This window comes from Sarcophilus harrisii, chromosome 2 (assembly GCF_902635505.1).
Source record: "Sarcophilus harrisii chromosome 2, mSarHar1.11, whole genome shotgun sequence".
Taxonomy (NCBI): Eukaryota; Metazoa; Chordata; class Mammalia; order Dasyuromorphia; family Dasyuridae; genus Sarcophilus; species Sarcophilus harrisii.
The window spans coordinates 241,243,194-241,266,768 of record NC_045427.1 but is presented as its reverse complement, the minus strand read 5'-3'; the positions used below and the strand labels follow the sequence as shown (position 1 = coordinate 241,266,768).

General features: G+C 49.4%; 1 protein-coding gene across 1 annotated transcript in view; it reads left to right on the top strand.

Moving 5' to 3' along the window:
* LAMA5 (laminin subunit alpha 5) overlaps positions 1-23,575 on the top strand; it is a 115,327-nt gene that overhangs the window by 71,915 nt on the left and 19,837 nt on the right. The window contains exons 19-54 of the mRNA XM_031951721.1: positions 876-928; positions 1,056-1,161; positions 1,991-2,090; positions 2,601-2,757; positions 3,273-3,411; positions 3,789-3,931; positions 4,034-4,140; positions 4,342-4,495; positions 6,575-6,735; positions 7,104-7,212; positions 7,995-8,092; positions 8,311-8,512; positions 8,919-9,045; positions 9,402-9,541; positions 10,352-10,467; positions 10,752-10,963; positions 11,036-11,240; positions 11,335-11,479; positions 11,978-12,118; positions 12,278-12,439; positions 12,602-12,703; positions 13,021-13,104; positions 13,450-13,680; positions 14,281-14,394; positions 15,626-15,756; positions 17,227-17,307; positions 18,447-18,661; positions 18,864-18,964; positions 19,156-19,336; positions 19,541-19,684; positions 20,009-20,160; positions 20,247-20,357; positions 20,582-20,693; positions 21,029-21,199; positions 22,607-22,803; positions 23,074-23,190. Of these exons, the coding sequence (XP_031807581.1) occupies positions 876-928; positions 1,056-1,161; positions 1,991-2,090; positions 2,601-2,757; positions 3,273-3,411; positions 3,789-3,931; positions 4,034-4,140; positions 4,342-4,495; positions 6,575-6,735; positions 7,104-7,212; positions 7,995-8,092; positions 8,311-8,512; positions 8,919-9,045; positions 9,402-9,541; positions 10,352-10,467; positions 10,752-10,963; positions 11,036-11,240; positions 11,335-11,479; positions 11,978-12,118; positions 12,278-12,439; positions 12,602-12,703; positions 13,021-13,104; positions 13,450-13,680; positions 14,281-14,394; positions 15,626-15,756; positions 17,227-17,307; positions 18,447-18,661; positions 18,864-18,964; positions 19,156-19,336; positions 19,541-19,684; positions 20,009-20,160; positions 20,247-20,357; positions 20,582-20,693; positions 21,029-21,199; positions 22,607-22,803; positions 23,074-23,190 (5,021 nt within the window). The remainder of the gene's footprint in view (positions 1-875; positions 929-1,055; positions 1,162-1,990; positions 2,091-2,600; positions 2,758-3,272; positions 3,412-3,788; positions 3,932-4,033; positions 4,141-4,341; positions 4,496-6,574; positions 6,736-7,103; positions 7,213-7,994; positions 8,093-8,310; positions 8,513-8,918; positions 9,046-9,401; positions 9,542-10,351; positions 10,468-10,751; positions 10,964-11,035; positions 11,241-11,334; positions 11,480-11,977; positions 12,119-12,277; positions 12,440-12,601; positions 12,704-13,020; positions 13,105-13,449; positions 13,681-14,280; positions 14,395-15,625; positions 15,757-17,226; positions 17,308-18,446; positions 18,662-18,863; positions 18,965-19,155; positions 19,337-19,540; positions 19,685-20,008; positions 20,161-20,246; positions 20,358-20,581; positions 20,694-21,028; positions 21,200-22,606; positions 22,804-23,073; positions 23,191-23,575) is intronic.

Below are 23,575 nucleotides of genomic sequence, written 5' to 3'. Positions count from 1 at the left end.
CCTAGAACCTTAAGACAGACTCTTTTCCAGCAAATGACACTGTTAAGACCAACTTAATTCAGTAACTATATTTTCTTAAAAGCAGTTATCCCTCAGAGAAGAAATCGTTAAGAGACAGCTCCTTTTGTTTGTATGGAGCCTAAATTTGCCTCTGCCCCTTTTACTACTAGTCCTTTTTCTGCAGCCTAGAATGAAACATAGTAAATCCACCCCCTATTCCACATGAGGCAGCTGGTGCTGCAAGGTATGGAGAAGCCTGAGGTCCAGTTTGGCCTCTGACAAGCTAGTTGTGTGACCTTGGGCATGTTACCAATGGCTGTCTCAGTTTTTAATAGCACCTATCTCATATGGTTGTTGTAAGAATTAAATGAGATAATATTTGTAAAGTTCTTAGCACATAGTAGGTGCCTGGCACTTAGTAGGTATTTAACAAATGCTCATTCCCACCCACCCCTGCCACTTCCAGTACTTTGAAGACAGGTAAGTCTTCCTTTCTTGAGACTAAATGTCTCCAATTCCTTCTAATGCTCCTTATGTGGCACAGTTTCCAATCCTCTCCTCTGAATGGTAAGGAGGAATGTCCTTTCCCTTTAAGAACACAGGGGAAGAATTTTAAGGACAGAAGTAAGACCTGAGAGGATTTGGGGTTGACTCCATCTTCTGCTGTTATTCTAGGAGTGAAATTCTTTCTTGTCTGCTCTTCCCTTCCAGTATTTCATAGCCACTAATCTCATTTTTACCAGTAGGACTGAGCCGGAATTAGGGCTGCAGGCTTCCCCAGCATGGTGTTGGGGTCTTCCGCATTTCTGCCCTATCCTCTTCTGGCTGTGGCTTGGTTTATTCCCTCTACCCTCAGGCAAACCCTCTTCCAACAGGCTGTAGCTGTGACCCTCGAGGTACCATCAGTGGAGTGGCTGAATGTCAGCAGGTGAGTGTCTAGGGGCCAGAGCATAGAAGGTTTGTGCAGAGAGTCAAAAAGAAGGTGACATCCTCCAGAGACTAGCCCTGCCTGACGGTTCTTGTGCCTCATTTTCCCTCTGGGCTGCTGTCTACAGGGCAACGGACAGTGCTTCTGCAAACCCAACGTCTGTGGTCAGAAGTGTACCTCCTGCAAGGACGGCTACTTCAGACTGGACCAAGCAGACTACTTCGGCTGTAAGAGTGAGTCTTCCTGAGACCTGAGGTTTAAGGTTTTCGAGAGGAAACTTCAAGGAGATTAAAGACCTGGTTTGAGTTCTCAGACTGACCAAATAGATGCCACAGAGCCCAAAATAGCCATGTTGCTGGTTCCCTTGCCCTACAGCACCATTACAATTATCAGTTACAGATAGAGGGGCTATCTAGTTCAACTTCATTTTGTAGAGGATGAAACTGATACTCAGAGAGGAGGAGTTACTTCTTCAAAGTCACACAGCAAATTAGTGGCAGAGCCAGGAACAGAACCCAAGTGCAGTGATTCCTGGTCCGTTGCTCTTTTCATGGTGCCATGTGACTGGGCTTCCTCATCAGACAAGAAATGACTATTTACTGACTATTCTTCTATGCTGATGGAAGGAGAGACTCTTCAACCTTAGGGAACTCCCAATCTAGATGGACAAATGAGATTCACACACATAGCACAATCAGAGAATATATAGGGTGAGCATGATTCAGGGATGAATTCTTTTATTCAAAGCATAAATGCCATTGGAAATTGGCCTGAGCCAGAATACTAGGAAGACAAGGACTTAACTGGACCTTGAAGACTGGATATGATTTGAAGATGCAGAGAAGAAAGAGTTGGTTATACTAGGAGAAGGGAATGAAAAGAATAAAACTGGTGGAGATGTGCCTGATCATTGAAGAGATTGATCTGATTGGGTTGGAATGAGTAATAAAATTGGCAGTAGGGTGGCTGTCCATCTTGTAGTTCATCCTCCCCACCCCCGTCCCACCACCAGCTTTTTAATATCTGAAAAATATCTTCATGTGCTTCTCTCCTTTTCCACAGCCTGTCAGTGTGACATCGGGGGAGCCCTGGCCCAGGGTTGTGAGCCAAGGATGGGGACCTGTCAGTGCCGGCCCAACACACAGGGGCCCACATGCAACAAGTGAGTGCCAGGGCCAAACTGTGGGTATGGAGGCTGCAGGCAGCAGCCATGTACTTTCCATTTCTTCTTCTCATCCCTGAAAGCTCTGGCTACTGAATCAAAAGTAGAGGGGTCAGAGGACTCAGGTGTAAGTCTGTTCTCTTATACTTCCTGACCCTCCTCAATTTCCTTATCTGTAAATGAGCATAATAATAATTGCATTCTACCTTCCAGGATGGTTGGTGAAAAAATTGTATAGACCTTAAAGTGCTATATAAATGTGACATTGCTGTTATTCTTCTCATTATTCCTGCATAGTATTAAGTGCAAATGAAGTTCAATTACCATTTGGTCTTTTATTAGTGCCATTGTTTCCCCACTAGTAGCCCACAAGCCCCAAACAATCCTGACTTCAGTGACCCAAGGTAAATCCACGGCTTTCCTTCCCAAGTAGCTATGGCTTAGGTGCTTGGGCAGTGCTTGTGTCTGAGAGGTGAACTATACAAAACTTGTGCACCCTATCTTCCTCAGGCCTGCAAAAGACCATTACCTCCCAGATCTGCACCATATCAGGTTTGAGCTGGAGGAGGGCTCCACACCTGATGGCCGGCCCGTGCGTTTTGGCTACAACCCCTTGGAGTTTGAGAATTTCAGCTGGAGGGGTTATGCCCAGATGACTCCCGTTCAGGTAGGCCATCCTCTTCCCTCATTTCCAAGTCTTCTCTGTGGGCTTTGAGGGAGATGGGGGGAGGAGATACTTAAGGAGCCCCTAATCATTTTGGAGAAGCAAGACACACATTGGAAAAGAGGACCCTAAAATGTCCTCAGATGTGTGGTTTGAGCTAAATAGGCAGTAAACCTTTTGGAAAGATGGCATCATGAGTTGGGATAGCTGTGGAAATCTTTCCTGCATGGGTGAAATGCAATGAGTGGGGCCTTGAGATGGTTTGGCCCGGTGCTCCAAGGGAAGGGAACAGTGTGGTTAAAGGTAAAGAGAGGGGCTTAAGTGTCTGAGAGGGGGTGAGTGGGTGTGGGTGGAACTCAGGCTGCAAGTTGGGGGGGGGGAGCTGCGCAGGGAAATGGTTGGAGAGGGATGGGGGGGATCTTGAACGTCGGGAACAACAGCACTCTGCTGTCTGGGGACTGGGGGGTGGCTGGATCAGGTGAGACCTCCTACATTCCTTCCTGCTTCTTTCCTCATAGCCCAAAGTAGTGGTGAAACTCAACGTGACGTCTCCTGACCTATTCCATCTTGTCTTCCGCTATGTCAACCGGGGGTCCACAAGTGTGAACGGGAAGGTTTCAGTCCTTGAGGAAGGGAAATTTAACACTTGCAGCAACTGTAAGTGCAGTAGTTTCTCACAACCTTAAAAGAGGAAACTGAGATCTAGAGACATTCACAGACTTAGCACAGAGCCCCACCAAGGCCAGCGTTCTTTCCATTACCCCACACTGCTTAATCCCAATTCTCTGAACTATTGTCTGCTTTATCCTTCACATCTCTGCTCCCTCCTCTTTCCCTTTTTTCTCTGTCCCTCTCCGCTCTCTCCCCCTGGATCTCAGTGTCCCTCGCTGGCCAGTTTAACAGACTGGGGACGGGGTACAGGCTGGCTAAGACAGTGTGACTGTACTGCAAGCTGTGTGTGTAATAGTCAGCCAGGAGATGGAGGGTTGGGGAGAACTACCTGGAGGCTCTAACTATTCGCTGGTTGCTTCTAGGCACAGAGCAGACCCACCTGGTCGTATTTGCACCCAGCACGGAGCCTGTGTTTCTTACTGTGCCCCAGAGCAGCTACGGGGAGCCCTTTGTCCTGAACCCCAGTATCTGGTCCCTGGTAATTGAGGCTGAAGGTGTCCTGCTGGTAAGGACCTTCCCCATGGCAGGGGAAGGGGGGGGGTCGCCCCTCTGATGTATCCAGTACGACTTACAACAGTTCTCATGGTGGCTTTTGCATCTTCCCCAGGACTATGTGGTCTTGCTTCCCAGTGCATATTATGAAGCCCCCATACTGCAGGTGAAGGTGACTGAGGCCTGTACTTACAGCCCCAAACCTGAGCAAGTCAGGAGCAAGTAAGGACCAGATTTATCTCAGCTTAACATTTAAAGAAGGGCTTTAGAGTCAACTCATTGTGCGCTGAAGAGGCAGTGGGTGGGAGGCAGGCAGGTGAGGGGGGCTTTGGGACCACAGCAGGCTGGAGAGGCCACAAGAGGATGGGTTCTCCGGGCAGGAGGCAGGGAGGGCTGCCAATGTGCCTTTCCTTCTTTCCCCAGCTGCCTCCTATACACCTACCTCCCACTAGACGGCTTCCCCTTTGCCGGAGGGACCGATGCTGTTTGCCGCCTAGACAATAGTCTACCCAAGGCCTGTCAGATGGAGCAGCCTAGTTCGTCTCACCCACCTCTGGCCACTTGCTGGGGCAATGATGTGAGTGCCTGGTTCTCCCTTCCCTCCCCCTGGCAGAATGAGAAGGGTAGGCCGAGTGGGGGAAGAGGAGGCCACCCTGACTGGGGCCTCCCCGTCATCCCGCTGGATCCAGCCAGCGAAGGAGAGGAGAGTACCTCTGCCACTGCCCCTGTGGCCAGTGACCTCCCTTCTCTCTGGGAGGTGCCATCTTGTGCCGCTTAGAGGCGACATGAGGAGGAGGAAGATGGACTCTGTATGCTTTCATGCTTTTCCCAAGAGTCAGCGTTCTGGGGCAGCAAGGTGGTGCAGTGCATAGAGCACCAGCCCTGAAGTCAGGAGGACCTGAGTCCAAATCTGGTCTCAGACACTTAATACTTCCTGACTGTGTGATCCTGAGCACAATTGTCTCAATTCCTCATCTATAATTGATGTAGAGAAAGAAATTTGCCAAGAAAACTCCAAATGATGTCACCAAGAATTGGACATGAATGAAAATGACTGAACATTAATAACAAGAAATCATTCATACCATGTATCAGATGCTTTTACTATAAAAGAAGATCTAGACAAGGTTGTGGTCTATATTGAAGCCACTATGCAAAGTGTGGCACCTGTGTGAAGTGATGCTCTGGGGAAATTCCTGTATGAGTAAGCATCCCAATACCATTATAGGAGACTTGCTAAAGTTTAGGGTTTGATTCTTTTAGAATGATGGTCTCTAAATCAAAGTTATCATCTATGAAGGATGTCATCTAAGGAGTCAGTATTGCTTAAGTGGGTTATTTTAATGGCCATAACTTATATTCATACACCACACTAAGATGTTAAAAGTTCTTTTTCTCACCATAGCACTGGGAAGTAGGCAGTACAAGGGTTAGGGCCCAGACAGATTAAAGTGACTTCTCCGTGGTCACACAGTTGGGAAGCAGATCTTGGATTTGAGCAGATTGCTCATCCCCATCTTTTCATCTTGTGTAGTTCTTGCCCAATGTTTTCACTACATTCCCTTTAAAAGATCTACCCAGTGTGCCATCAGCCTTGGCAGTACACTCGGCTCCACTGTTGCCTCTCAGTCTTGCTGGCAGGACTAGCCACCTCTTTCCCTGTTCATCTACCATCTGGTTAATGTTTTTTACAGATTAGCTTGGCTATATGCTGCTGCCAACTTACCTTTTCCCCCTGCCCACATGATACATGTATTCTTCTGTAGCTCTTTGTATTGTCTCTCACTTGGATTCTTCTACCAGGGTGTTGTGCTACTTGAAAAGTGTTACATAAAAAGATTAACTATTCCCTTACTTTTCCTGCTGCCATTTATGGTGAGGAGGGGATCTTGGGTTCTTGAAGGCTCTGTCATCCACAAACTCAAGCTAGAAAGGCTTCAGGTATACTCCCAGCAGTAGCTTCTTCTGGTCTTCTGAGGACCGGCCCAGAGGCTCATCATCCCCAAGCTGGCTACAGAACAATAATGTTTGTGGTCACAGCAACTCTCCAAGACCATCTACTAATTCCTAAAGGGGCTGAGATCTCTGCCTCAGAGGAGGAACTATCCCCATTCATGAAATCAGATTTTTGAAATATATGCTAGTTCTGAAGTGTAGAAAAAATTATTATTATATGAGAGTTGTTATCTAGATTATAAAGGAAAGCCATGATATGCACAGTTCTGTGTAGAAGAGATGTTATCTGTGGGAGCCAGCGTGATGTAGTAGATAGATAATTGGGCTTTGGGGTAAAGCCCACTCTGGTTCAAATCCTGTCCTAAGTGATTGTGATGCTGGCACAAGACATCCCAGCTGTAAGTTTTCTAATCATTGTAAGGATCAAATGAAGCAAGGTGTATCATTGTAGGAAAGATGTATTAGAAGAAGATAGTGTTCTAAAAAAAGAGATGGATGATGGCATTTTGATGAGGGAGGGTATGAAGGGACACCTATGCATGTGCACTTCCCAAACAGTGGTCTTGTAAGATTATTTTGTTTCCTGAATGGGGCAGCCTGTAAGAAAAGGGAGATGGGGACTCCAAGGGGTGGGCATGAATAGACCCTGTCATTTGTCGGGAGGAATGCCATGATGTCTCCATTCACTTCCTGCTACCAGGTGGATGTCCAAGTGCAAATTGTCATGCCCCAGCCTGGCCAATATGCCCTTGTAGTGGAGTACGCCAATGAGAACGATCTTCAGGGTGTGAGCGTGGCTGTGCACACTCCCCAGTGGACCCCCCAACAAGGACTGCTCACCCTCTACCCCTGCCAGTATAGGTATTTGTTCCCTGTCCTGCCTTGCTCTGTCCCTTGCTGGCAGCCAGCCTTTCTAGAAGACCGCAATGAGACACTGGCTTTAGTGGGGCGGTTGTGGGGCTCAGTCTCCTCCAGATTCACCAACAGTAAGTGGACGTGCCAATGGGCTGGTTTGTCTGAGGTTGGAGGGCAGGAGTCCAGGCTTCAGGGGAATTGGGCCCTGTCTTGCATCTTGGGTACCTGGGGACCTGATGGAGATCAGGGCTTGTTCAGGAAACTTGCCAGGTTGGGAGAGTGAAGTGGGGATGGATTAGGGACAGGGATAAGAACCAGGATGAATTTTTTGGCTTCTCTCTGTCCATTCATTCTCTTCTATCTGATTCTTGCAGTTTCCTGTGCCGGGGTACTGCCTTAGATTCCCAGAATCGCCTTGTGGCTTTTGAAGTAACTGGCGAGACTAGCATCCGGCTCACGGCAGAACACGCACAGTTCTTACTGGTAAGGATGCTGAGCCAAGACTTGCCCAGATATCTGGAGAGTCATTGGGCCCCACACATGGAAGACATTCAGTAAATGGTGACATGGGTGAAAAACACAAATATGGTACTCCAGTTCAAATCCCCCAAAATGAACAAAGAGAAGAGAATTTAATTTATCAGGAAAAAAAAAGGCATTTACACTTGCCCTGGGTCCAGCCCTGGACTTAGTTATGGATGATAATAAGACTGTAGGGTGCCAGAATAATTTGAGAGACAACATTTAAAAGTTATTGAATGATTATATCAGCAGAGTCTCATGGGTAATATTGAAAGTAAGTGCTTTTTTTTTCTTTTTGAAAGTAAGTGCTTTCAAAGTCCAAAAGGAGAAATGTCACTATAGGCTAGTGTAATCAGGAAGACTTTATCTTCTATACAGTGAGAAGGTGACCTAGTCAGAGTAAACTTTTTCTATTTGTGACTCCTTTTTGCCTGAGAAATGTAGGGTTTATAGGGACATAAAATAGGTATACAAATCAAACATTTATTGAAAATAAAATTGATAATAAATCAATTGAAGTAAATTAATTTCATGATTTCCTACATTTATTTATGAGACCCCATAAGGGGATTTGAACTGGGCTGTGAAGAAAAGGTGGAATTTGGAAAAGCATAAGGGAGGAAAGTAGGCCAGCCAGACACTAATGAATCCTATTATCTGCTTTCCCTGGGTACGTACTCTGCTTTACTTTTGTCTCCCAGCAAGTTCATTGATCTAAATTGTTCTCTTCTCTCCTTCCATAGTACCGCATTTACCTTGTCCCCATGAGCAAGTTCACCACGGAGTTTGTGGAACCCAAAGTTCACTGCATCAGTAACCACGGGACCTTTGGACTGAGCAGGTATTCAGGCCAGAGTTAAGGACTTCTCCTAGATCTTAGCCCTGTTGGGAGGTGGTACTTTCCCTTTCGCATCAGGGCCCTAAGCCATCCTCATAGCCTGGTCTCCTGGGATGAGGAAGAGAAGAGGCCTTGTAGCTCCTGTTTGACCTGAGCGCCTTTGCTAGTCCTACCTCTTGTCACTGCCCTAAGCCTTGTCGACCCCCTTGTTTTTATTCCAGTGGTTCCTGCCTCCCTTCGCGCTTCCAGAAGCTGTCCCAGCCCATTGTATTAACAGAGTGCAAGGTTCTGCCCGTGCCGCCTGACTTCCCCTTGAGCCACATGCACACGGTCACTCCTGCCGGACCCCCGCTGAGTCCTCAGCCTCACCCACCCACAGCTGCGGACCCCACCATTGAGCCCACCCTCTTGCAGTCTCCGCAGGTGAGGGTGACGCTGCCTGACGCACTGTAGACAGGGGGCTAGGAGGGACTCTCTCTATCCCTAAGTTGATTTAAAACTCATGAGAGGAGTTGGGGAAGGTAAATATGGGTTTTAGGGGGGTTGCCTAGGGATTAGAGGGGGAAATCAGGAAACATTTCAATCAATAGGGAGGGAAGATATTCTGGTAGGAAGAGCTTGAGCTTGTTGGTTCAGAGACCTAAACTTTGCTTCTAGTTTCATTCCCAACTCACCGTGTGGCTGTGATCAGATCAGTTCCCTTCCTCTTTGCCTCATTTGTCCCATCTGTGACAGAGCTTGGGCCTGCCCTTGGGAAGTCAAGAATGGAAGGGAGGGGGGAGGGAGAAAGAGGCCTTATTGGCCCCCTCCCCGGGGGTTCTCTCCGCAGAGCACTGTCGTGTTTAGCACTCACATCCCGACACTGGGGCGTTACGCCTTCCTGCTCCATAGCTACCAACCCAACCTCCCCACTTTCCCTGTGGAAGTGCTCATCAATGGTGGCCGGGTCTGGCACGGTGAGTTGGATTTGGGGCGAGGAGGGTACAAAGGAAAGCTCTAGAGAAGCTAGGGATTCTCCAGATTCCCAAAAAGGATGAGATGGGCCAAGTGAGGTCACTTCGCTGAGAAGCTGCTGTGTGCACGATTGGGTCTCCCATCCTTTTTCATATAGATCCCCAATAATGCGCTTAATATAGGGTCAGCGGTATCTCATGCAGTAGCCAAGCAGTGTGCTTGTTGGGTTACCTGGTGGGAGGCGACCAGGAAACGCCAGGCGGAGGGCGGGCTAGGCGCAGCCCGGGGTGCCTCAGGGCCCCTGCACCTAGCGCTAATCCCCGGCCTGTTGCTGGGTTTGCCTCCCTTGGTTTTCCAGGCCAGGCCAATGCCACTTTCTGCCCCCACGCTTACGGCTGCCGCAGCCTGGTTGTGTGCGAGGGTCAGATCGTCCTGGATGTGACGGACAACGAGCTGACCGTGACGGTCCGTGTGCCTGAGGGTCAGCAGCTGTGGCTGGTGAGTGGCCGGGGCTTGGACTCTGGGAGGGAAGGTCTGCTCTGGCCCCCCCCTTTCACTTGTAGAACCTCAGACTGCAGAGCGCAGCCGCGGTGCTGGGCCAGTGACAAGGCTGTCCTAGAAAGGGCGACAGTCGGGAAGCACTGCCGTGACCCGAGCACTTGGCTCTTTGTTCCAGCAGCTGGTGAAAGCCAGGACTGCCTATATATCCTTCTGTCAGCCTCAGCCCAGCTGAATTAGGAAGAGAAAAAAAGCTTCTGGTCCAGTGGGAAGAGCCTGAGGTTTTTTTCTCTAATGGACTCAGGAGTCCTGTTCCCAGCTTTCACCTGAGGAGCCCATTGGAAGCAAGGACAGAGAGAGAGTCTTGGAGGAGGAGACTTTCTGGCCACTTAAGAGCTATGGGGCTGATTCCTGGCCTAGGCTCCTCCGACTGTCAGACACAGGGACTGATCAGAAGCCCCCCCCCCCCCCCCAAGGCTGCATATTGACTTAGGAAGCCACAAATTAACTGTCTGTGTTGTGTTTTTGTTTCCTTTGTTAAACATTTCCCAATTTTGTTTTAATCTGGTTTGGGCACTTTTGAGTTTGATGTTCCTGGACTGGGTAGTTTCTCAATCCAGGTCTCCCATGAGCTCTGCATTATGACCTGTCTAACCTTGGAAGCACAAACAAGACCCCTTTTATCAGGGGGATAAGAGCTGGGATGACCAGTCCTCCTTCTCCTCCTCCTGCTCCCATGGGTGGGCACAAGCTGGATCTTTGGCTCCCTCACTAGAGTCAGACACGATCTTCAGAGCTTCCCCCCTGCAGGACTATGTGCTCGTTGTCCCTGAGGATGGCTACAGCTCCAACTACCTCCAAGAGGAGCCTCTGGACAAGTCCTATGATTTTATCAGTCTTTGTGCAACCAATGGCTTTTACATCAGGTAGGAGCAGGCTGGGGCAGCGGTGGTGGAGGAAGGTCTCCAGGACTTGAGTGGAGGCCATGACGGTGGCTATGGTTCCACAATTGCCTAGAAGTGGAAATGAAGGGATCTAGACTTTGGGACTGGGGATGTGAGGGAGATTTAGGGACTTCGGGCTGGGAAGGAGATCTTGGGAAGTCGGGACAAGGTTTAGGGGAATTGCAGGAGTTTGAGTAGTGTGTGTGGCAGCAGAGGCAGCGCCTAAGAGTTCAGTTGCTCTGACTTGCCACCTGTCACTCCCCCAGCCCTGCCAGCTCACCTCCGTTCTGCCGGGATGCCGCCATCTCCTTGTCCCTCTTCTATAACAATGGGGCCCAGCCCTGCCGTTGCCACGAAGTAGGAGCTACGGGCCCCACCTGCGAGCCCTTTGGGGGCCAGTGCCCCTGTCGAGCCCACGTCATCGGCCGCGACTGCTCCCGCTGCGCCACCGGTTACTGGGGCTTCCCGAATTGCAGGCGTGAGTCCTCCTCCCCCTTCCCCCAACCCAAGCCCCGTTCTGGCTGGCCCTGACCCAGTCCTCCCTTCGCAGCCTGTGACTGTGGGAGCCGCCTCTGCGACGAAGCTTCTGGCCAGTGCATCTGCCCACCCCGCACCATCCCGCCCGACTGTGTGGTCTGCCAACCCCAGACGTTCGGCTGCCACCCCCTGGTGGGCTGTGAGGACTGCAACTGCTCGCGCCCCGGTGTCAAGGACTTCTCGGACCCTGGCTGCGACCTGGACAGCGGGCAGTGCAGGTGGGAGCGGGCTGGGGGAGGGCTGGCGGGTGGGCGGCCGCCCGCTGCAGGGGAGCCGCCAGCCTGACGGCCGAGCCGCCGATCTCCGTCCCAGGTGCAAGCCCAATGTCGTCGGCCGCCGCTGTGACACGTGTGCTCCTGGCTTCTACGGCTATCCCAGCTGCCAGCGGTGCCAGTGCCATGAGGCAGGCACAGTGGCCGGAGTCTGTGACCCTGTCACTGGTCAGTGCCATTGTAAGGTGAGCCTAGAGCCTGAGATGGGACCCTTTGTTACGGTGCTTTATTATAAAAATGAAGAATTATGAAGCATTATGAAATACTTTAATAAATACTATTTCACTTAATTCTAACAACAGCCCGATCAAGGAGTCAGGGTGGGGATTCTTGCTCCCATTTTACAGATGAATGAGTGCTGAGGCACCGAGAAACCCCACAGAGAGGAGCAGGAGGAGAGCCGGCCCCAGACCTGCAGTCTTCGGGCCGGGCTTTTCCTGCCTGTAGCACACCTCTCAAAGTAACACGTTAAGTCAGACGTCATCTGTAACGTTGGCACCGTGTGATGGAGATGCATCCCAGAAGGGAGATCCCATCTTAAGCCAGGGAATCCCTGATGGCCTCCTGATTCCCGGGCCACTTCTGCTCTGGGCCTCCGGCCTGGAGAAGGGTGCTCGTCCTCTGGGGAGAGCCAAGCCTGCTCTCAGAGAGAAAGCTCACCCCCACCCTGTGTCCGCGTGCAGGACAACGTGGAGGGTGGACGCTGTGACCAGTGCCGCCTGGGCACCTTTTCGCTGGATGCTTCCAACCCCAAGGGCTGCACGCGCTGTTTTTGCTTTGGGGCCACTGACCGGTGCCGGAGCTCCCAGCAAGTCCGTGGGGAGGTGAGAATCCCTAGGAGGCAGAAGCCTGACCTGGGAGGGGTGCAGGCCCACAGTACGGGGTCCTAGCGCAAGCCCACCTTTGTCCCCAGCCCTAGTCTCTGCACGCGTGTGTGTGCCCACAGGCTCACATGCTCCCCTTGTTTGCATGCTCTCCTACAGTTCATAGACATGCGAGGGTGGGTGCTGGTGAGTGGGGAGCGGCAGCAGGTGCCAACTTCGCTCCGCGTGGATGCTGGGCTGGTCCACGCTGACCTGCGCAATGTTCCCGAGGCGTTTCAGGACCTGTACTGGCAGGCGCCTGCCTCCTACCTGGGGGACCGGGTGAGTGGGGGAAGGGGCTTGGCCCAGGGAATCGGGGGCAGAACGCCTCTAGGTTAAAGGGGGCCCTTTGGGGTTGGAATGTTTTGGGGGCTGTGGTAGAGAATCTGGGTCCGGGGCAGGAGCTGGTGGGAGAAGAGGAAGGTCTGAACACAAGTCTTGCAGGTGTCATCTTATGGGGGGAGCCTGCGCTACGAGCTGCATTCGGAGACCCAGCGGGGGGATGTCTTTGTCCCTACCGAGAGCCGGCCAGATGTGATCCTGAAGGTGACGACAGAGGGTGGGATGGAAAATGAGGGAATGATGGAGCGGAGCTGAGGGAGCTGAGGGGAATAAAACCTGGGGACGGGAGGGCAGGTAGGGAAAGGTGACCTCAGCTCATTTGTATAGAGAACCTGTGGTGGGAGGCGGGGAGACCCAAGAGCAAATAAATAGGGCACACGGGCATAATGGGGGACTGAGTACTAGGTGAAGCATTAAGGAACATAGCGCTGGACAACCATGGCTTCTCCCAAAGGCGAGGGGTCAGTCCAGGTATTTCTGAGGCACTGGAGCCACCCAATCTTCACCTTTGTTCTCTACAGGGAAACCAGATGAGTATCACTTTCCTAGAGAGTTCCTACCCGGCTCCTGGGGACATTCATCGAGGAAAGGTGGATCTGGTGGAGGTCAGTGGGGATAGGGAAGCACATATGGGGGCTCTCTGCGGTTCCTGTAGTGCCTTCCTTCTCATAAGCTGACAGCACTCTCAGCCACAGTCTTTTTATCCATGCCCAAATTTTTCTAGGGCGGGGAACTCAGAAGTACTTCTTTCCATTTCACAGGACAAAAAACTGAGGCATACAGAGAAGGGCACTCCCCAAAAATTCTATCACGAGTTAGGGGACACACATGCCTATTGAACTGAAATGCCAATAAGGAATGTGTCTAGGAAGCAGACACTCAAGAAAAACAAACTTTGGTGAAGCTTCCATTTTCTAGGTGACCCTGAGCATCCCTTTCTTCCCTGGTAGGGCAACTTCCGCCACACAGAGACTAACAACCCCGTCTCCCGGGAGGAGCTCATGATGGTGCTGGCTGGCCTGGAGCAGCTGCATATCCGCGCCCTCTTCTCTCAGATCTCCTCGGCCGTCTCCCTTCAGAGGGTGGTGCTGGAGGTGGTGATGGACGGGCCTGGGGGAGCCCAGGCCAGCAATGTGGAGGTCTGCATGTGTCCCGCCAACTACCGCGGGGACTCCTGCCAGGTAAGGGAGCGGGCGGCCTCGGGCCTCTTGGATCTGGCTTCCTGATAACCACCAGAACAGGATCCTGTTCCTGGAAGGCAGTGAAATATGCTGACTCCATGGGCAGGTCTGTGGGAAAGAACCTTGTCTTCCCCGTCATGTAGCTAAGATAGAAAGGCTCATACAGTACAACACATCTACTGACATGCAAACTGATGGATGGGCAAAGAGAAAAGCACCAAGGGAGAATTTACCTTGTTCTGGGGGAGCCTCTTTACCCGGGATGGTCTAGAGGAAGGACCCGGGTCGGAATCTTCATTCTGCCTTTTGCGACCTGTGTAACTGGACAAATCAATTCTCCTTTCTGGGACTTAATTTCCACTTCTCTAAAAATGGGGGGAATAAGAATCCAAAAAACCCAAGGTCCTTTCTGATTTGAAGATTTTCTGTTTCAACAACATGACTGCACACAGGTTGCTACCAGATGATCAGAATCATCCATGGTCTTGGGATACCCGGTCTTCCTTGGGGACCTTCCATTGCTTTATCTCTTGGGTGTTCCCTCCCGCCATCTTCACAGATTTTGTTAACTGCCTTTTCCCCCTTTCTCATCTCCCCTAGGAATGTGCTCCTGGCTATTACCGAGACACCAAGGGCCACTTCCTGGGCAAATGCATTCCCTGCCACTGCAATGGTCACTCAGACCGATGCCTCCCGGGCTCAGGCATCTGTGTGGTGAGTCCCAGCCCTGGTCAGGCAGGGTGCTGAGGTGGGGTCTTAGTAATCCTGAGCGTTCCCTGAACTCCAGGCAAAGGCTTTTGGGGACAGAAAATTACAAGGGTAGGATGAGGGAGAGGGATGGGAATTGCCAAGATTGTTGAAGGAGACTTGACTTTATCTACAGAACTAAGAAGGATTAATATACGGAATTGCTCTCCATAGGCATAGAAGACTCAGTCAAAAGAAAGAAGTTTAAATAAAATCAAGCTATGCCATAATTAATCAATTCAGCAATAAGTATGTATTAAGCATCTATTAGGTGCCAAGCACTGTGTTAGAAGCCAGGGACACAAAAACACTGATGATTAAACATGTCTGACCAAGGATAAGGAGCCTCTTCTCTCTAAGCCTGTGATTTCTCATATATTAAATCAAGTGATGGAGCACCTCATTTCAGGCAGGCTGCTGACATGGTACAACATATCCAGAGAAGGATGACCATGTCACACAAGCATAGGTTGAAGGAATAGAGCACATTTCGCCTGGAGTCAGGAAGACCGCCAGTGAATGGGGTGGCCTGGATTGCTATATTCAAGGAATAGGAGTTCATCAGAACTGTCTGTCCTCCTTGGCTACAGAAACAGAACTGGAAACAGTGGGTTGTAGAGAAGTTGCAGAGAAGCAACTTGGCTAGATATATCCAGAATTGTTAATAAGGGTAATGGGTTGCTTGTCTCAGGAGGTAATGAATTCCCTGTCCCCGGAGGTCTTTATGCGGAGACTGGACAATCACTTATGAAAGTGATTGCACATGCTTAAGTTAGATTATCCCCAAGGATCCTTGCAACTCTGAAGTCCCATGAATAGTGCTACCATCTTCCAGGGTCCCCAACCCAGATCACTGCCCTTAGTTCTTGAACCAGGGGCAGATTCCCATGTGCCCTGGGAAATCTCATTCTCCCTAGCAGTTCCCAGAACTCAGGGTGAAGTTAAAGCATGCATATTTGGGAATTTGATCTTCTAGTTAACAAAGTTGTGGGCAATCTACCCTGAAGGGTGGGATTCTGCATAGCCTCCCACCATGAATATAAACTTCTGGACCAACCAGAGACAGAGAGAGTCAGCTCCTTAGAAGTGATCAGGAGAGGGACGACTACCAGAAAAGGACATCTGTCATGGGGGCCAGGCTCAATGACCTTCCAGTACCCAAAAGATGCTATGGTACATGTTTACTTGACTCTCCCAGGGTTGCCAACACAACACTGAGGGTGACCACTGTGAACGGTGCAAAGATGGCTTCGTGAGCAATGCAACTCAAGATCAATCATCTTCCTTCTGCATCAGTTGCCCCTGCCCTCTCTCTGTGCCTTCCAACAAGTAAGTGCTACTAAGTGATTCCCCATGCTTTTCCTGAAGCTAAGAATGGGGGTTTACTGCCTCCAGAAGAAGGCAGACTATTTTCCTTTTCAACAGCTCTAGTGTTATAAAATCTGCCTACTAAGCTATAAGTTGCCGTTGCAATTTCTACCTTACCCATTCTTTCTAGCTCTGCTTCCTGTAGCCAAGCATGACCAGTCAAATTAATCCCTGTTCTCTAGATACTCAAGTGCAATTAATATATCCCTCTCTCTGCCAAAGTCTTCTTTCTATGAGCTAAACATCTCTAAGCCATTTTCATTGTTCTGTTTGATTTAAGTTCATTTTTATTCGACTTATAATCACTTCTCTAAGAAAGATGCCTTCCCTAATTGGTTTCGGTGAAAGGGTCTGTTATTGGACCTTAGACCCTTGATCATCTGAGTTATCTTCCCAGAGTTAATAGCTCTTTCCTTGGAATAGATTCAGAGGATCTTTGCCACAGAGCTTTTTTGTTTCATTTTTTGCTAAGTCTGAATCCCCAAAGGAGAACCCTGTCTGCTCATGAGCCTGCTTGGCCATCTGGGTTCAGAGACTGGCAACATCTGAGCCCTAATTATGTTTTTCACTCTGCTGCTTTTGCCATAATGGATGTCCGGTTCTGGAATCCATGACCTCTTGCCATTTTCAGGGTACAAGAATATTTTTTTCCTAGGGTTTATTTAACAAGAAAAAAAAGAAAGTATAAATTCTGAAACATTACATAAGAGAAGATCACTAAATAGTCATATAAAAAACTATCTTGGGCCCAAACTTGATGGTACTTTAGTTTCCTGACCTAATGTTTAACTAAACTCCCGCAGATCTGGATTGGCCATTGGAACTGTTTTTCTTGAGAGCCACGCTATGACATTTATAGCTCTCAAAAAAAGAATGGCATCTTCTGTTTGAGAATTCACCCTGTTTTGATTTGTTGCTGGTTTATGTAGGCATTCTGGACCTAATTCATTCATCCATTCTGAAATCTCAGACTTGCTCATAGCTAGTCAGGAAGTATAACATTAGATTTCTTCTTTCTCCACTTATAGCAGAATAGATAATAAGAACCATGATGTATAACAGCAGCTTTCCCAATTGCTTCAAATGTAGATCACATCACTTCTGAAAGCAGAGACAAGCCCATCCATCACAAGTGTTACTTAACCTTTAGCTGCCCTGTACTCTTATAATTAAGAATATTAGTTCTGTGGGTCATTACCAATTAGTCTGTGAATTCTTTTGTGAAGGGGAAACTGGGAACCATGGTACAGAGACATCAACAAAAGGAACTGGGGATTGTTTAGCTGGGAGTAGAGAAGACTGGGTAAGGGGTGGGAAGTATCCATGACAGTTGGTTCATCTCTACCTATTTAAGTCTGTGTGCTTCAGGCCATTAGGCAATTGCTAACTGATGGGTTCTGAGAAGATCCATCTGTTCTTCTCTCCTTTCAGCTTTGCAGTTGGATGTGTCCATAAGGGTGGAGTCACTCAGTGTCTCTGCCAGCCTGGGTACGCTGGAACTTCTTGTGAGCGGTAAGTAATGATGATAACCATGGAACTGGCTTTTAAGGTGTGCAAAGCCTTTCCTCATATTGTATTCCTTGATCTTCACACCAGCCTATTGAATTAAACGTTGCAGGCAAGAGAGGAAAAGGGAAGTGTAATGGAAAGTATACTGGCACCATCTTGGCAGCCCTCTCGCTGTCTCTGTCTTTCTCCCTCCATATTATATGTGTATACACACACACACACACACACACACACACACACACACATATATGTACAGACACATATCATATTCAAACTATCATCAGTCCACTTCTGTAACATCTTTTCCATTTTTTTATGAATTCCCTGTACCAGAACCCTAGTACAAGCCATCCTTGCCACATGTCTAATCTATTCCAACAAACTCCTAAAAACTATTCCCATTTCATTTCCCCCCCTTCAGTTCATCTATATTGCTAGCAGCCATCTTTTTTATGTATACATCTGCTCAGTTTATTCTGCTCACAAATCTGCAATGATTCCCCATCACCAAATAAAGTCCGACTTTTTTTTTTACCTGGCATTCAGTCTTCTGCAGCTGAGCTCTTCCTTTTATTTTCAGTTTTATCCCATATAATTTTTCTCCATATGTTTTATGCTTAAGACAAGTTAGACCATTTTCTGTCCCCAAATACTTCCTGTACTTTCCCACCTCCCAGCGTTGTTCATCCCATTCCTTATTCTTGGAATGCTCTCTCCTTCTCTACTGAATCCCTGACCTGTCCCATTAAAGTAAATCAGATGCTTCTTCCTCCAGAAAGTCTTCAATAACCGTCCTCCCCCCGGGCAACACGTGCACTGGCACAGCCTCCCCATGTGCTGGCAGGTCTCATGGTTATCTGTGGAATGGGAACTGTGAGGGCAGGGCCAGTCTGTGCGGGCAGGGCCAGTGCTTAAGACGGTGTCCAGTCTGAGCCTGACAGTCCTGGGAGTGACTGCTCCTGGGCACGGATGCCGACAGGGGAGCGTGGTGGGCGGTGTACTGGAGGAAGCAGAGCTAGTTAATGTGACTCGCGTGTAGTGACCGAGCAGGAACAGACCGGGCTCCCTGGCTGTCAAGGTGACTGCCCATGTTGCTGGTCAAGGCTATGCTGATCCACCTGGATAATGTTGCCTCTCCTTAGGTGTGCTCCTGGATACTATGGCAACCCCTTGGTGATTGGCAGCTCCTGCCAGCCTTGTGACTGCAGTGGGAACGGTGACCCTAACATGCTGTTCAGTCATTGTGATCCACTGACTGGGGCGTGCTTGGGGTGCATGTACCATACAGCTGGCCCCCACTGTGAGAGCTGTGCTCCTGGTTACTATGGCAACGCTCTGCTCCCCAGGAACTGTACAAGTAAGGTTGGGGCTGCCCTGGGTGTGGAAGGAAGGGTGAAGGGGCGCCAGTATCCCTGCGCAGAGCAGCTAGGTCCTAATACCTAAACAAGCAGGGTCCCAGCATGGAATGAGATGGGCGGCTTAGTTGGTGGTTTGTTCAGGGTGAAGGTGAAAGTCTTAGACTTATTATTCCCATTGCTCTCTTGTCTTTGCTCTCTCAGAGTGTGACTGCTCACCCTGTGGGACAGAGGTGTGCGATGCTAGAACGGGGCAGTGTCGGTGCAAGGCCGGGGTGACTGGTCAGCGTTGTGATCGCTGTCAGGTAACACCTGTGGCTTGGCCCAGGACTTGGGAGGGAGAGTGATGGAGCCTGTTGGACAAAGGGATCCTGGACATCTGCCTTTACAGAGTTCTCCATCTTGCCTCTAAAGGGGCTACCTTCACAAAAATGGGGAGCTTCATTCCTCCTACCCCACTCGACACCCTTCTCTTTTTGGCTTTCTCTCCCTCCAGGATGGACACTATGGCTTTGACAGTTGTGGAGGCTGCCAGCCCTGTAACTGTGGTCTGGGTGCAGTTGGGTCCAGCTGCCACTCCCAGAGTGGTCAGTGCCATTGCCGGGCAGGGGTCAGTGGAACACAGTGCCAGCAGTGTGCCCCTGGCTACTGGGGGTTCAATGAGCATGGCTGTACCCGTGAGTCTCCAAATCAAGTGGGGTCCCTGGGAGAGCAAATAAGGGAAGGAATAAGAAGGGAAGAGTCCTGGGAGGATGGGCAGCAACATTGTGGAAAGACAAAATGGGCAATGCAGTGGACCCTGAGGATCCAGTTAGGACATAGTCTGAGAGGTGATCTGGATCTGGAGGGTCAGCATCTCAGTAGGTTGTTCTTCTGCACAGGCTGCCAGTGCCAGGGAGGCCACTGTGATCCCCGCACGGGCGAGTGCACCTGCCCCCCCGGCCTAAGTGGGAAACAGTGCGACTCCTGCAGCCACCAGCATCAAGTTCCTGTGACCCACAGCCCTGGGGGCGTCCACTGTGAAGGTGGGTCCTGGCCTGACACCTCTTTCCTCACGCATCTTCTTTCCCCTCGTTTTCCCTTCTTTGCGTACCCCTCCTCATCCCACAGCTGTCCGTGTCTGGCTATCGCCTCCCCTCTCCTTCTCTCCTCCCCTGATCACCCATCTGTTCCTAGACCACTTTGGAGACGGGCTGACTTGGGTCCCAGGTGTGCCATGAGCAAGGCCTGGGTTGGGTAGCCTCATTGTATCTCCCTATGGGGACTGTGACAAGGGAGATTGGGGTTCTGCACCAGCCAGCCCAGATCCCGTTCCCCACACTGATCTCCGTCCTTGCCTCGCCCCAAAGTGTGTGACAGCTGTGTGGTGCTGCTGCTGGATGACCTGGAGCGGATGGAGTCCCTCTTCCCCACCATCCGCCAGCAGCTCAGCAGCCTCAATGCCAGCTCCGTGGCCTGGGCCCGACTGCACGAGATCAACAGCTCCATTGCTGCCCTGACGGTAGGTCGGCCCGAGCCAAGTGCTCCCCTGTACCCTCTCTCCTAAAGCCCCCAGGGCCTCCAACCTTGTCTCCTTTCCCTTTCCAGAATCAGCTCCGGGGCCCGCCGGGGTCTCGGGAGCCAACAAGACAGAGGCTAGATGAGCTGGAGCGTCAGAGTGGAGCTCTGGAGGAAGAGACCAGCACGCTTCACAGCAGGGCAGGCTCCCTCCCTTCCCCCCGAGCTCCCTCCCCGGTCTCTCCCTGCCCCCATCCTCCTCCTCTGTCACTGAGCGGCTCTTTGGTGGTGTTCCCTGGTTAGCCCAGATCACGTGGGGCAGTGTTTTCCTATCATTATCCCCTAACTTCTTTTCTCCAGCTTGGACTCTTCGTCTCTCCTCAGCTCTTTAGAGTTCTAGGTTGACTGTGGTCTTGGCCCTCTAGGTGTCAGAGGTTCGAGCCCAGGCGGGTCAGCTACAGGAGAGCTCTGGGGACAACCTGCAGCGGGCAGAGACCCTGCTCCAGAGCCTCCAGAACCTGGAGCGTGCTCTAGGGGGTACGTCTGGAAGGAGGGGTATCGGCCTTGACGAGGCTACCTAGTGACCCAAGTAACGGAGAAGGAGGGCTCGCTTAACAGGAGACAAGGGGAGGGGAGGTTCTGGGGAGGAGATGGTAGAAAAAGGTCCTCCACTTTCTGAAGGTTAGATATTATTTGAATTACCACCTTTTTGGAGACATTCTAGAGAGAATTCATATTCAGTGTGGGCTGGGCTGGTAGATAACCCTAACAGCATTCTCTGTGAGTGAAGGGAGCAGAGGGCACAGGCCCCATGGGGATGCTGGTGACCATGGTCACTCTTTCCTTTGTCCCCGACTTTGCTTTTTCCCCAGAGCTGAAATCTCAGATGGACAGACTCTCCCCATCTAACACCAGCACAGCCTCTGGTGAAGAGTTCCTTCAGACACTGGCGGAAGTGGAACAAATGCTGCAGGAGATGCGAGACAGGGATTTTGGGGGGCCACGGAATGTGGCTGAAGGGGAGCTGGGAGAAGCACAGAGATGTAAGTGGGAGCCCTGACTCAAATCTTCAGGAGTTAATAAGCAAGAAAATCCTGAAGCAAAGAAGTCTACACTAATATACCTGTGTTCTGTGCTGGGGGAGTCAGGAAAAGGGTGCGTCTTAATTTCTGCCCTCAGGGAGCTTATAGACTGAGAAAATAAGACTCAGATATGTGAATTTCATGGTGGGATAAGAATGTAGAGGATGATACTGAGAATCTCTTAAAATAGCATTGATTTTGTTGCATAAAGTTTTATTGATATTTCCTTTTGTATACCACTCATTTAACAAAAACAATAATAGCTAGAATTTATGTAGCACTTTAAGGGTGATAAAGCACTTCATAAATATTCTCATTTGATTTTCACAACCATGGAAGGTAGGCACTGGTATTACCCCCATTTCACAGATGAGGAAACTGAGACAGGCAGAGCTTAAATGAATTGCCCAGGGTCACATGGCTAGTAAGTGTCTAAGGTTAAATAAGGGTCCAGCACTATCCTCTGTACCACCCAGCAGTGTCAGTAGTTTCCATTGTACTGTTCTCACATTAACCTGTCATTCAAAGCAAAGAAAATCAGTAGAGCAAAACTGAAGTAATATGTGTAACAAAAACGTAGCCGTCCATATCTCTGGAACCTCCTTCTACTGAAAGGAGAGAAATGTATTGCACCAATCATTTTCTAGGGCCAAGACTAATTGTTGAAGTTACTAGTTTATTACATTATACTGAATTCAGCTGCTTTTGAGTATTATTTTTCATTTGCATTAGGATAATTATTGTGGATGGTATTTCTCTAGTTCTATTTTCTTTACTCAAGATCAGTCTACCTTATAAGTACATTATATTTCATTGCAACTATGTACTATAATTTCCTTAAGCATTCCCTGGGCATGGAGTTCCCAGCCAAAAGCCCAGTTCTTGTTCAAATCCTGACTTTATTATTTTGTTATGTTGTGTGATCGTAGTCAAGTTACTCAACTACACTGAGCTTTAGTATTCTCAATTATAAAAGGAAGAACTAGATTAGTGATATGCAAAGTGTGGTCCAGGGAACTCCTGGGGGTTCCTGAGACCCTTTTAGGAGGTCTAAAGGGATTGTGAATGCAAAACCATTCTAAAATGTTTTATTTTTTTTTTAATATTTTTATTTTTCCCAGTTACATGCAAACCAAATTTTTTGATGTTTTATTTTGGTAAATGCTGATAGATGTAATCTATCTTTGGGGGGAGAGCCTCAATAATTTTTAAGAGTATAAAGGGATTCTGAAACAAAAAAGTTGCACACTCGCTGGGCTAGATGACCTCTGAAGCATCTTTCTGGCTAAATCCTGTGATCCTTTGGCTGCAAATGACCACTTTTTTTCTCTCTCTTTCTCTACCACCTTCTTCTTTGTGCCGGGTCAGTACTAAACCGAGTGCAAAGTCAACTAACCAGCCAATGGGAAGAAAGTCAGACGTTGGCATCAAGTATCCGGGAGCGGTTGGCTCAGCACAGTTCGCAGCTCATGGATCTCCGGGATGCCTTGAATGAGGCCGTCAATAAGACTCGTCTCACTGAAGAGCTCAACAGTCGGAACCAAGAACACCTGGAAGAGAGGCTGGTGAGAGCGCCCACAGCCCCAGGAGCCTGTCTGTCTCCCTCTGACCCTTTCTCCTCCTCTCCCCCCACCCCGATTCCTGACCAGGATACTTGTGAGCTCAGCCTCCTGTTGTCCATGGGCAGGGTCATCTCTTTTTGGCCTTCTCCCTTATGCTAGTCTGACAATTTGCCGCTCCCAAAGGAATTACAGGATTCAGGAAGGAGAAGATGAAGGGGGAGGAACTGGGAGCTCTTGAGGAATTCAGTGACATTGATTCCTTCTGGCTTTCAGCAAAAGAAAAAGGAGTTGGAGAGAGAGAATGCAACACTGAGGGATACTCTGCGCATGGCTGAGGATGCCTTAGCTCAAGTTTCTGAACTTTTGCAGACCATGGACAGGGCCAAAGAGGTGAGAGAAGGAGGGGTGGAGGATGGGGTAGGTCCAGATGGTGAATTTAAAGGGAAAGGGAAGTGACTTGGCCAAGAACACACTTCCAATCAGTGGCAAATCTAGGACTGAAACTTTACCAGTCTTCCGGCTCTCAGTCAAAGCACTTTCTGTTACATCACATCCACATTGTTTTTCTGCATAAATATGTTCATTTTTTAAACTTTATTTTTTATTTTGATAATAGCTCTATTTTCAAATACATGTAAAGATAGTTTCCAACATTCACCCTTGCAAAACCTTGTATTCCAAATTTTTCTCCCCCTTATCCCTCCACCCTCTCCCTAGACAGCAAGTAATGCAATATAGGTTAAACATGTGCAATTCCTCTTAAAACATAGTTCTC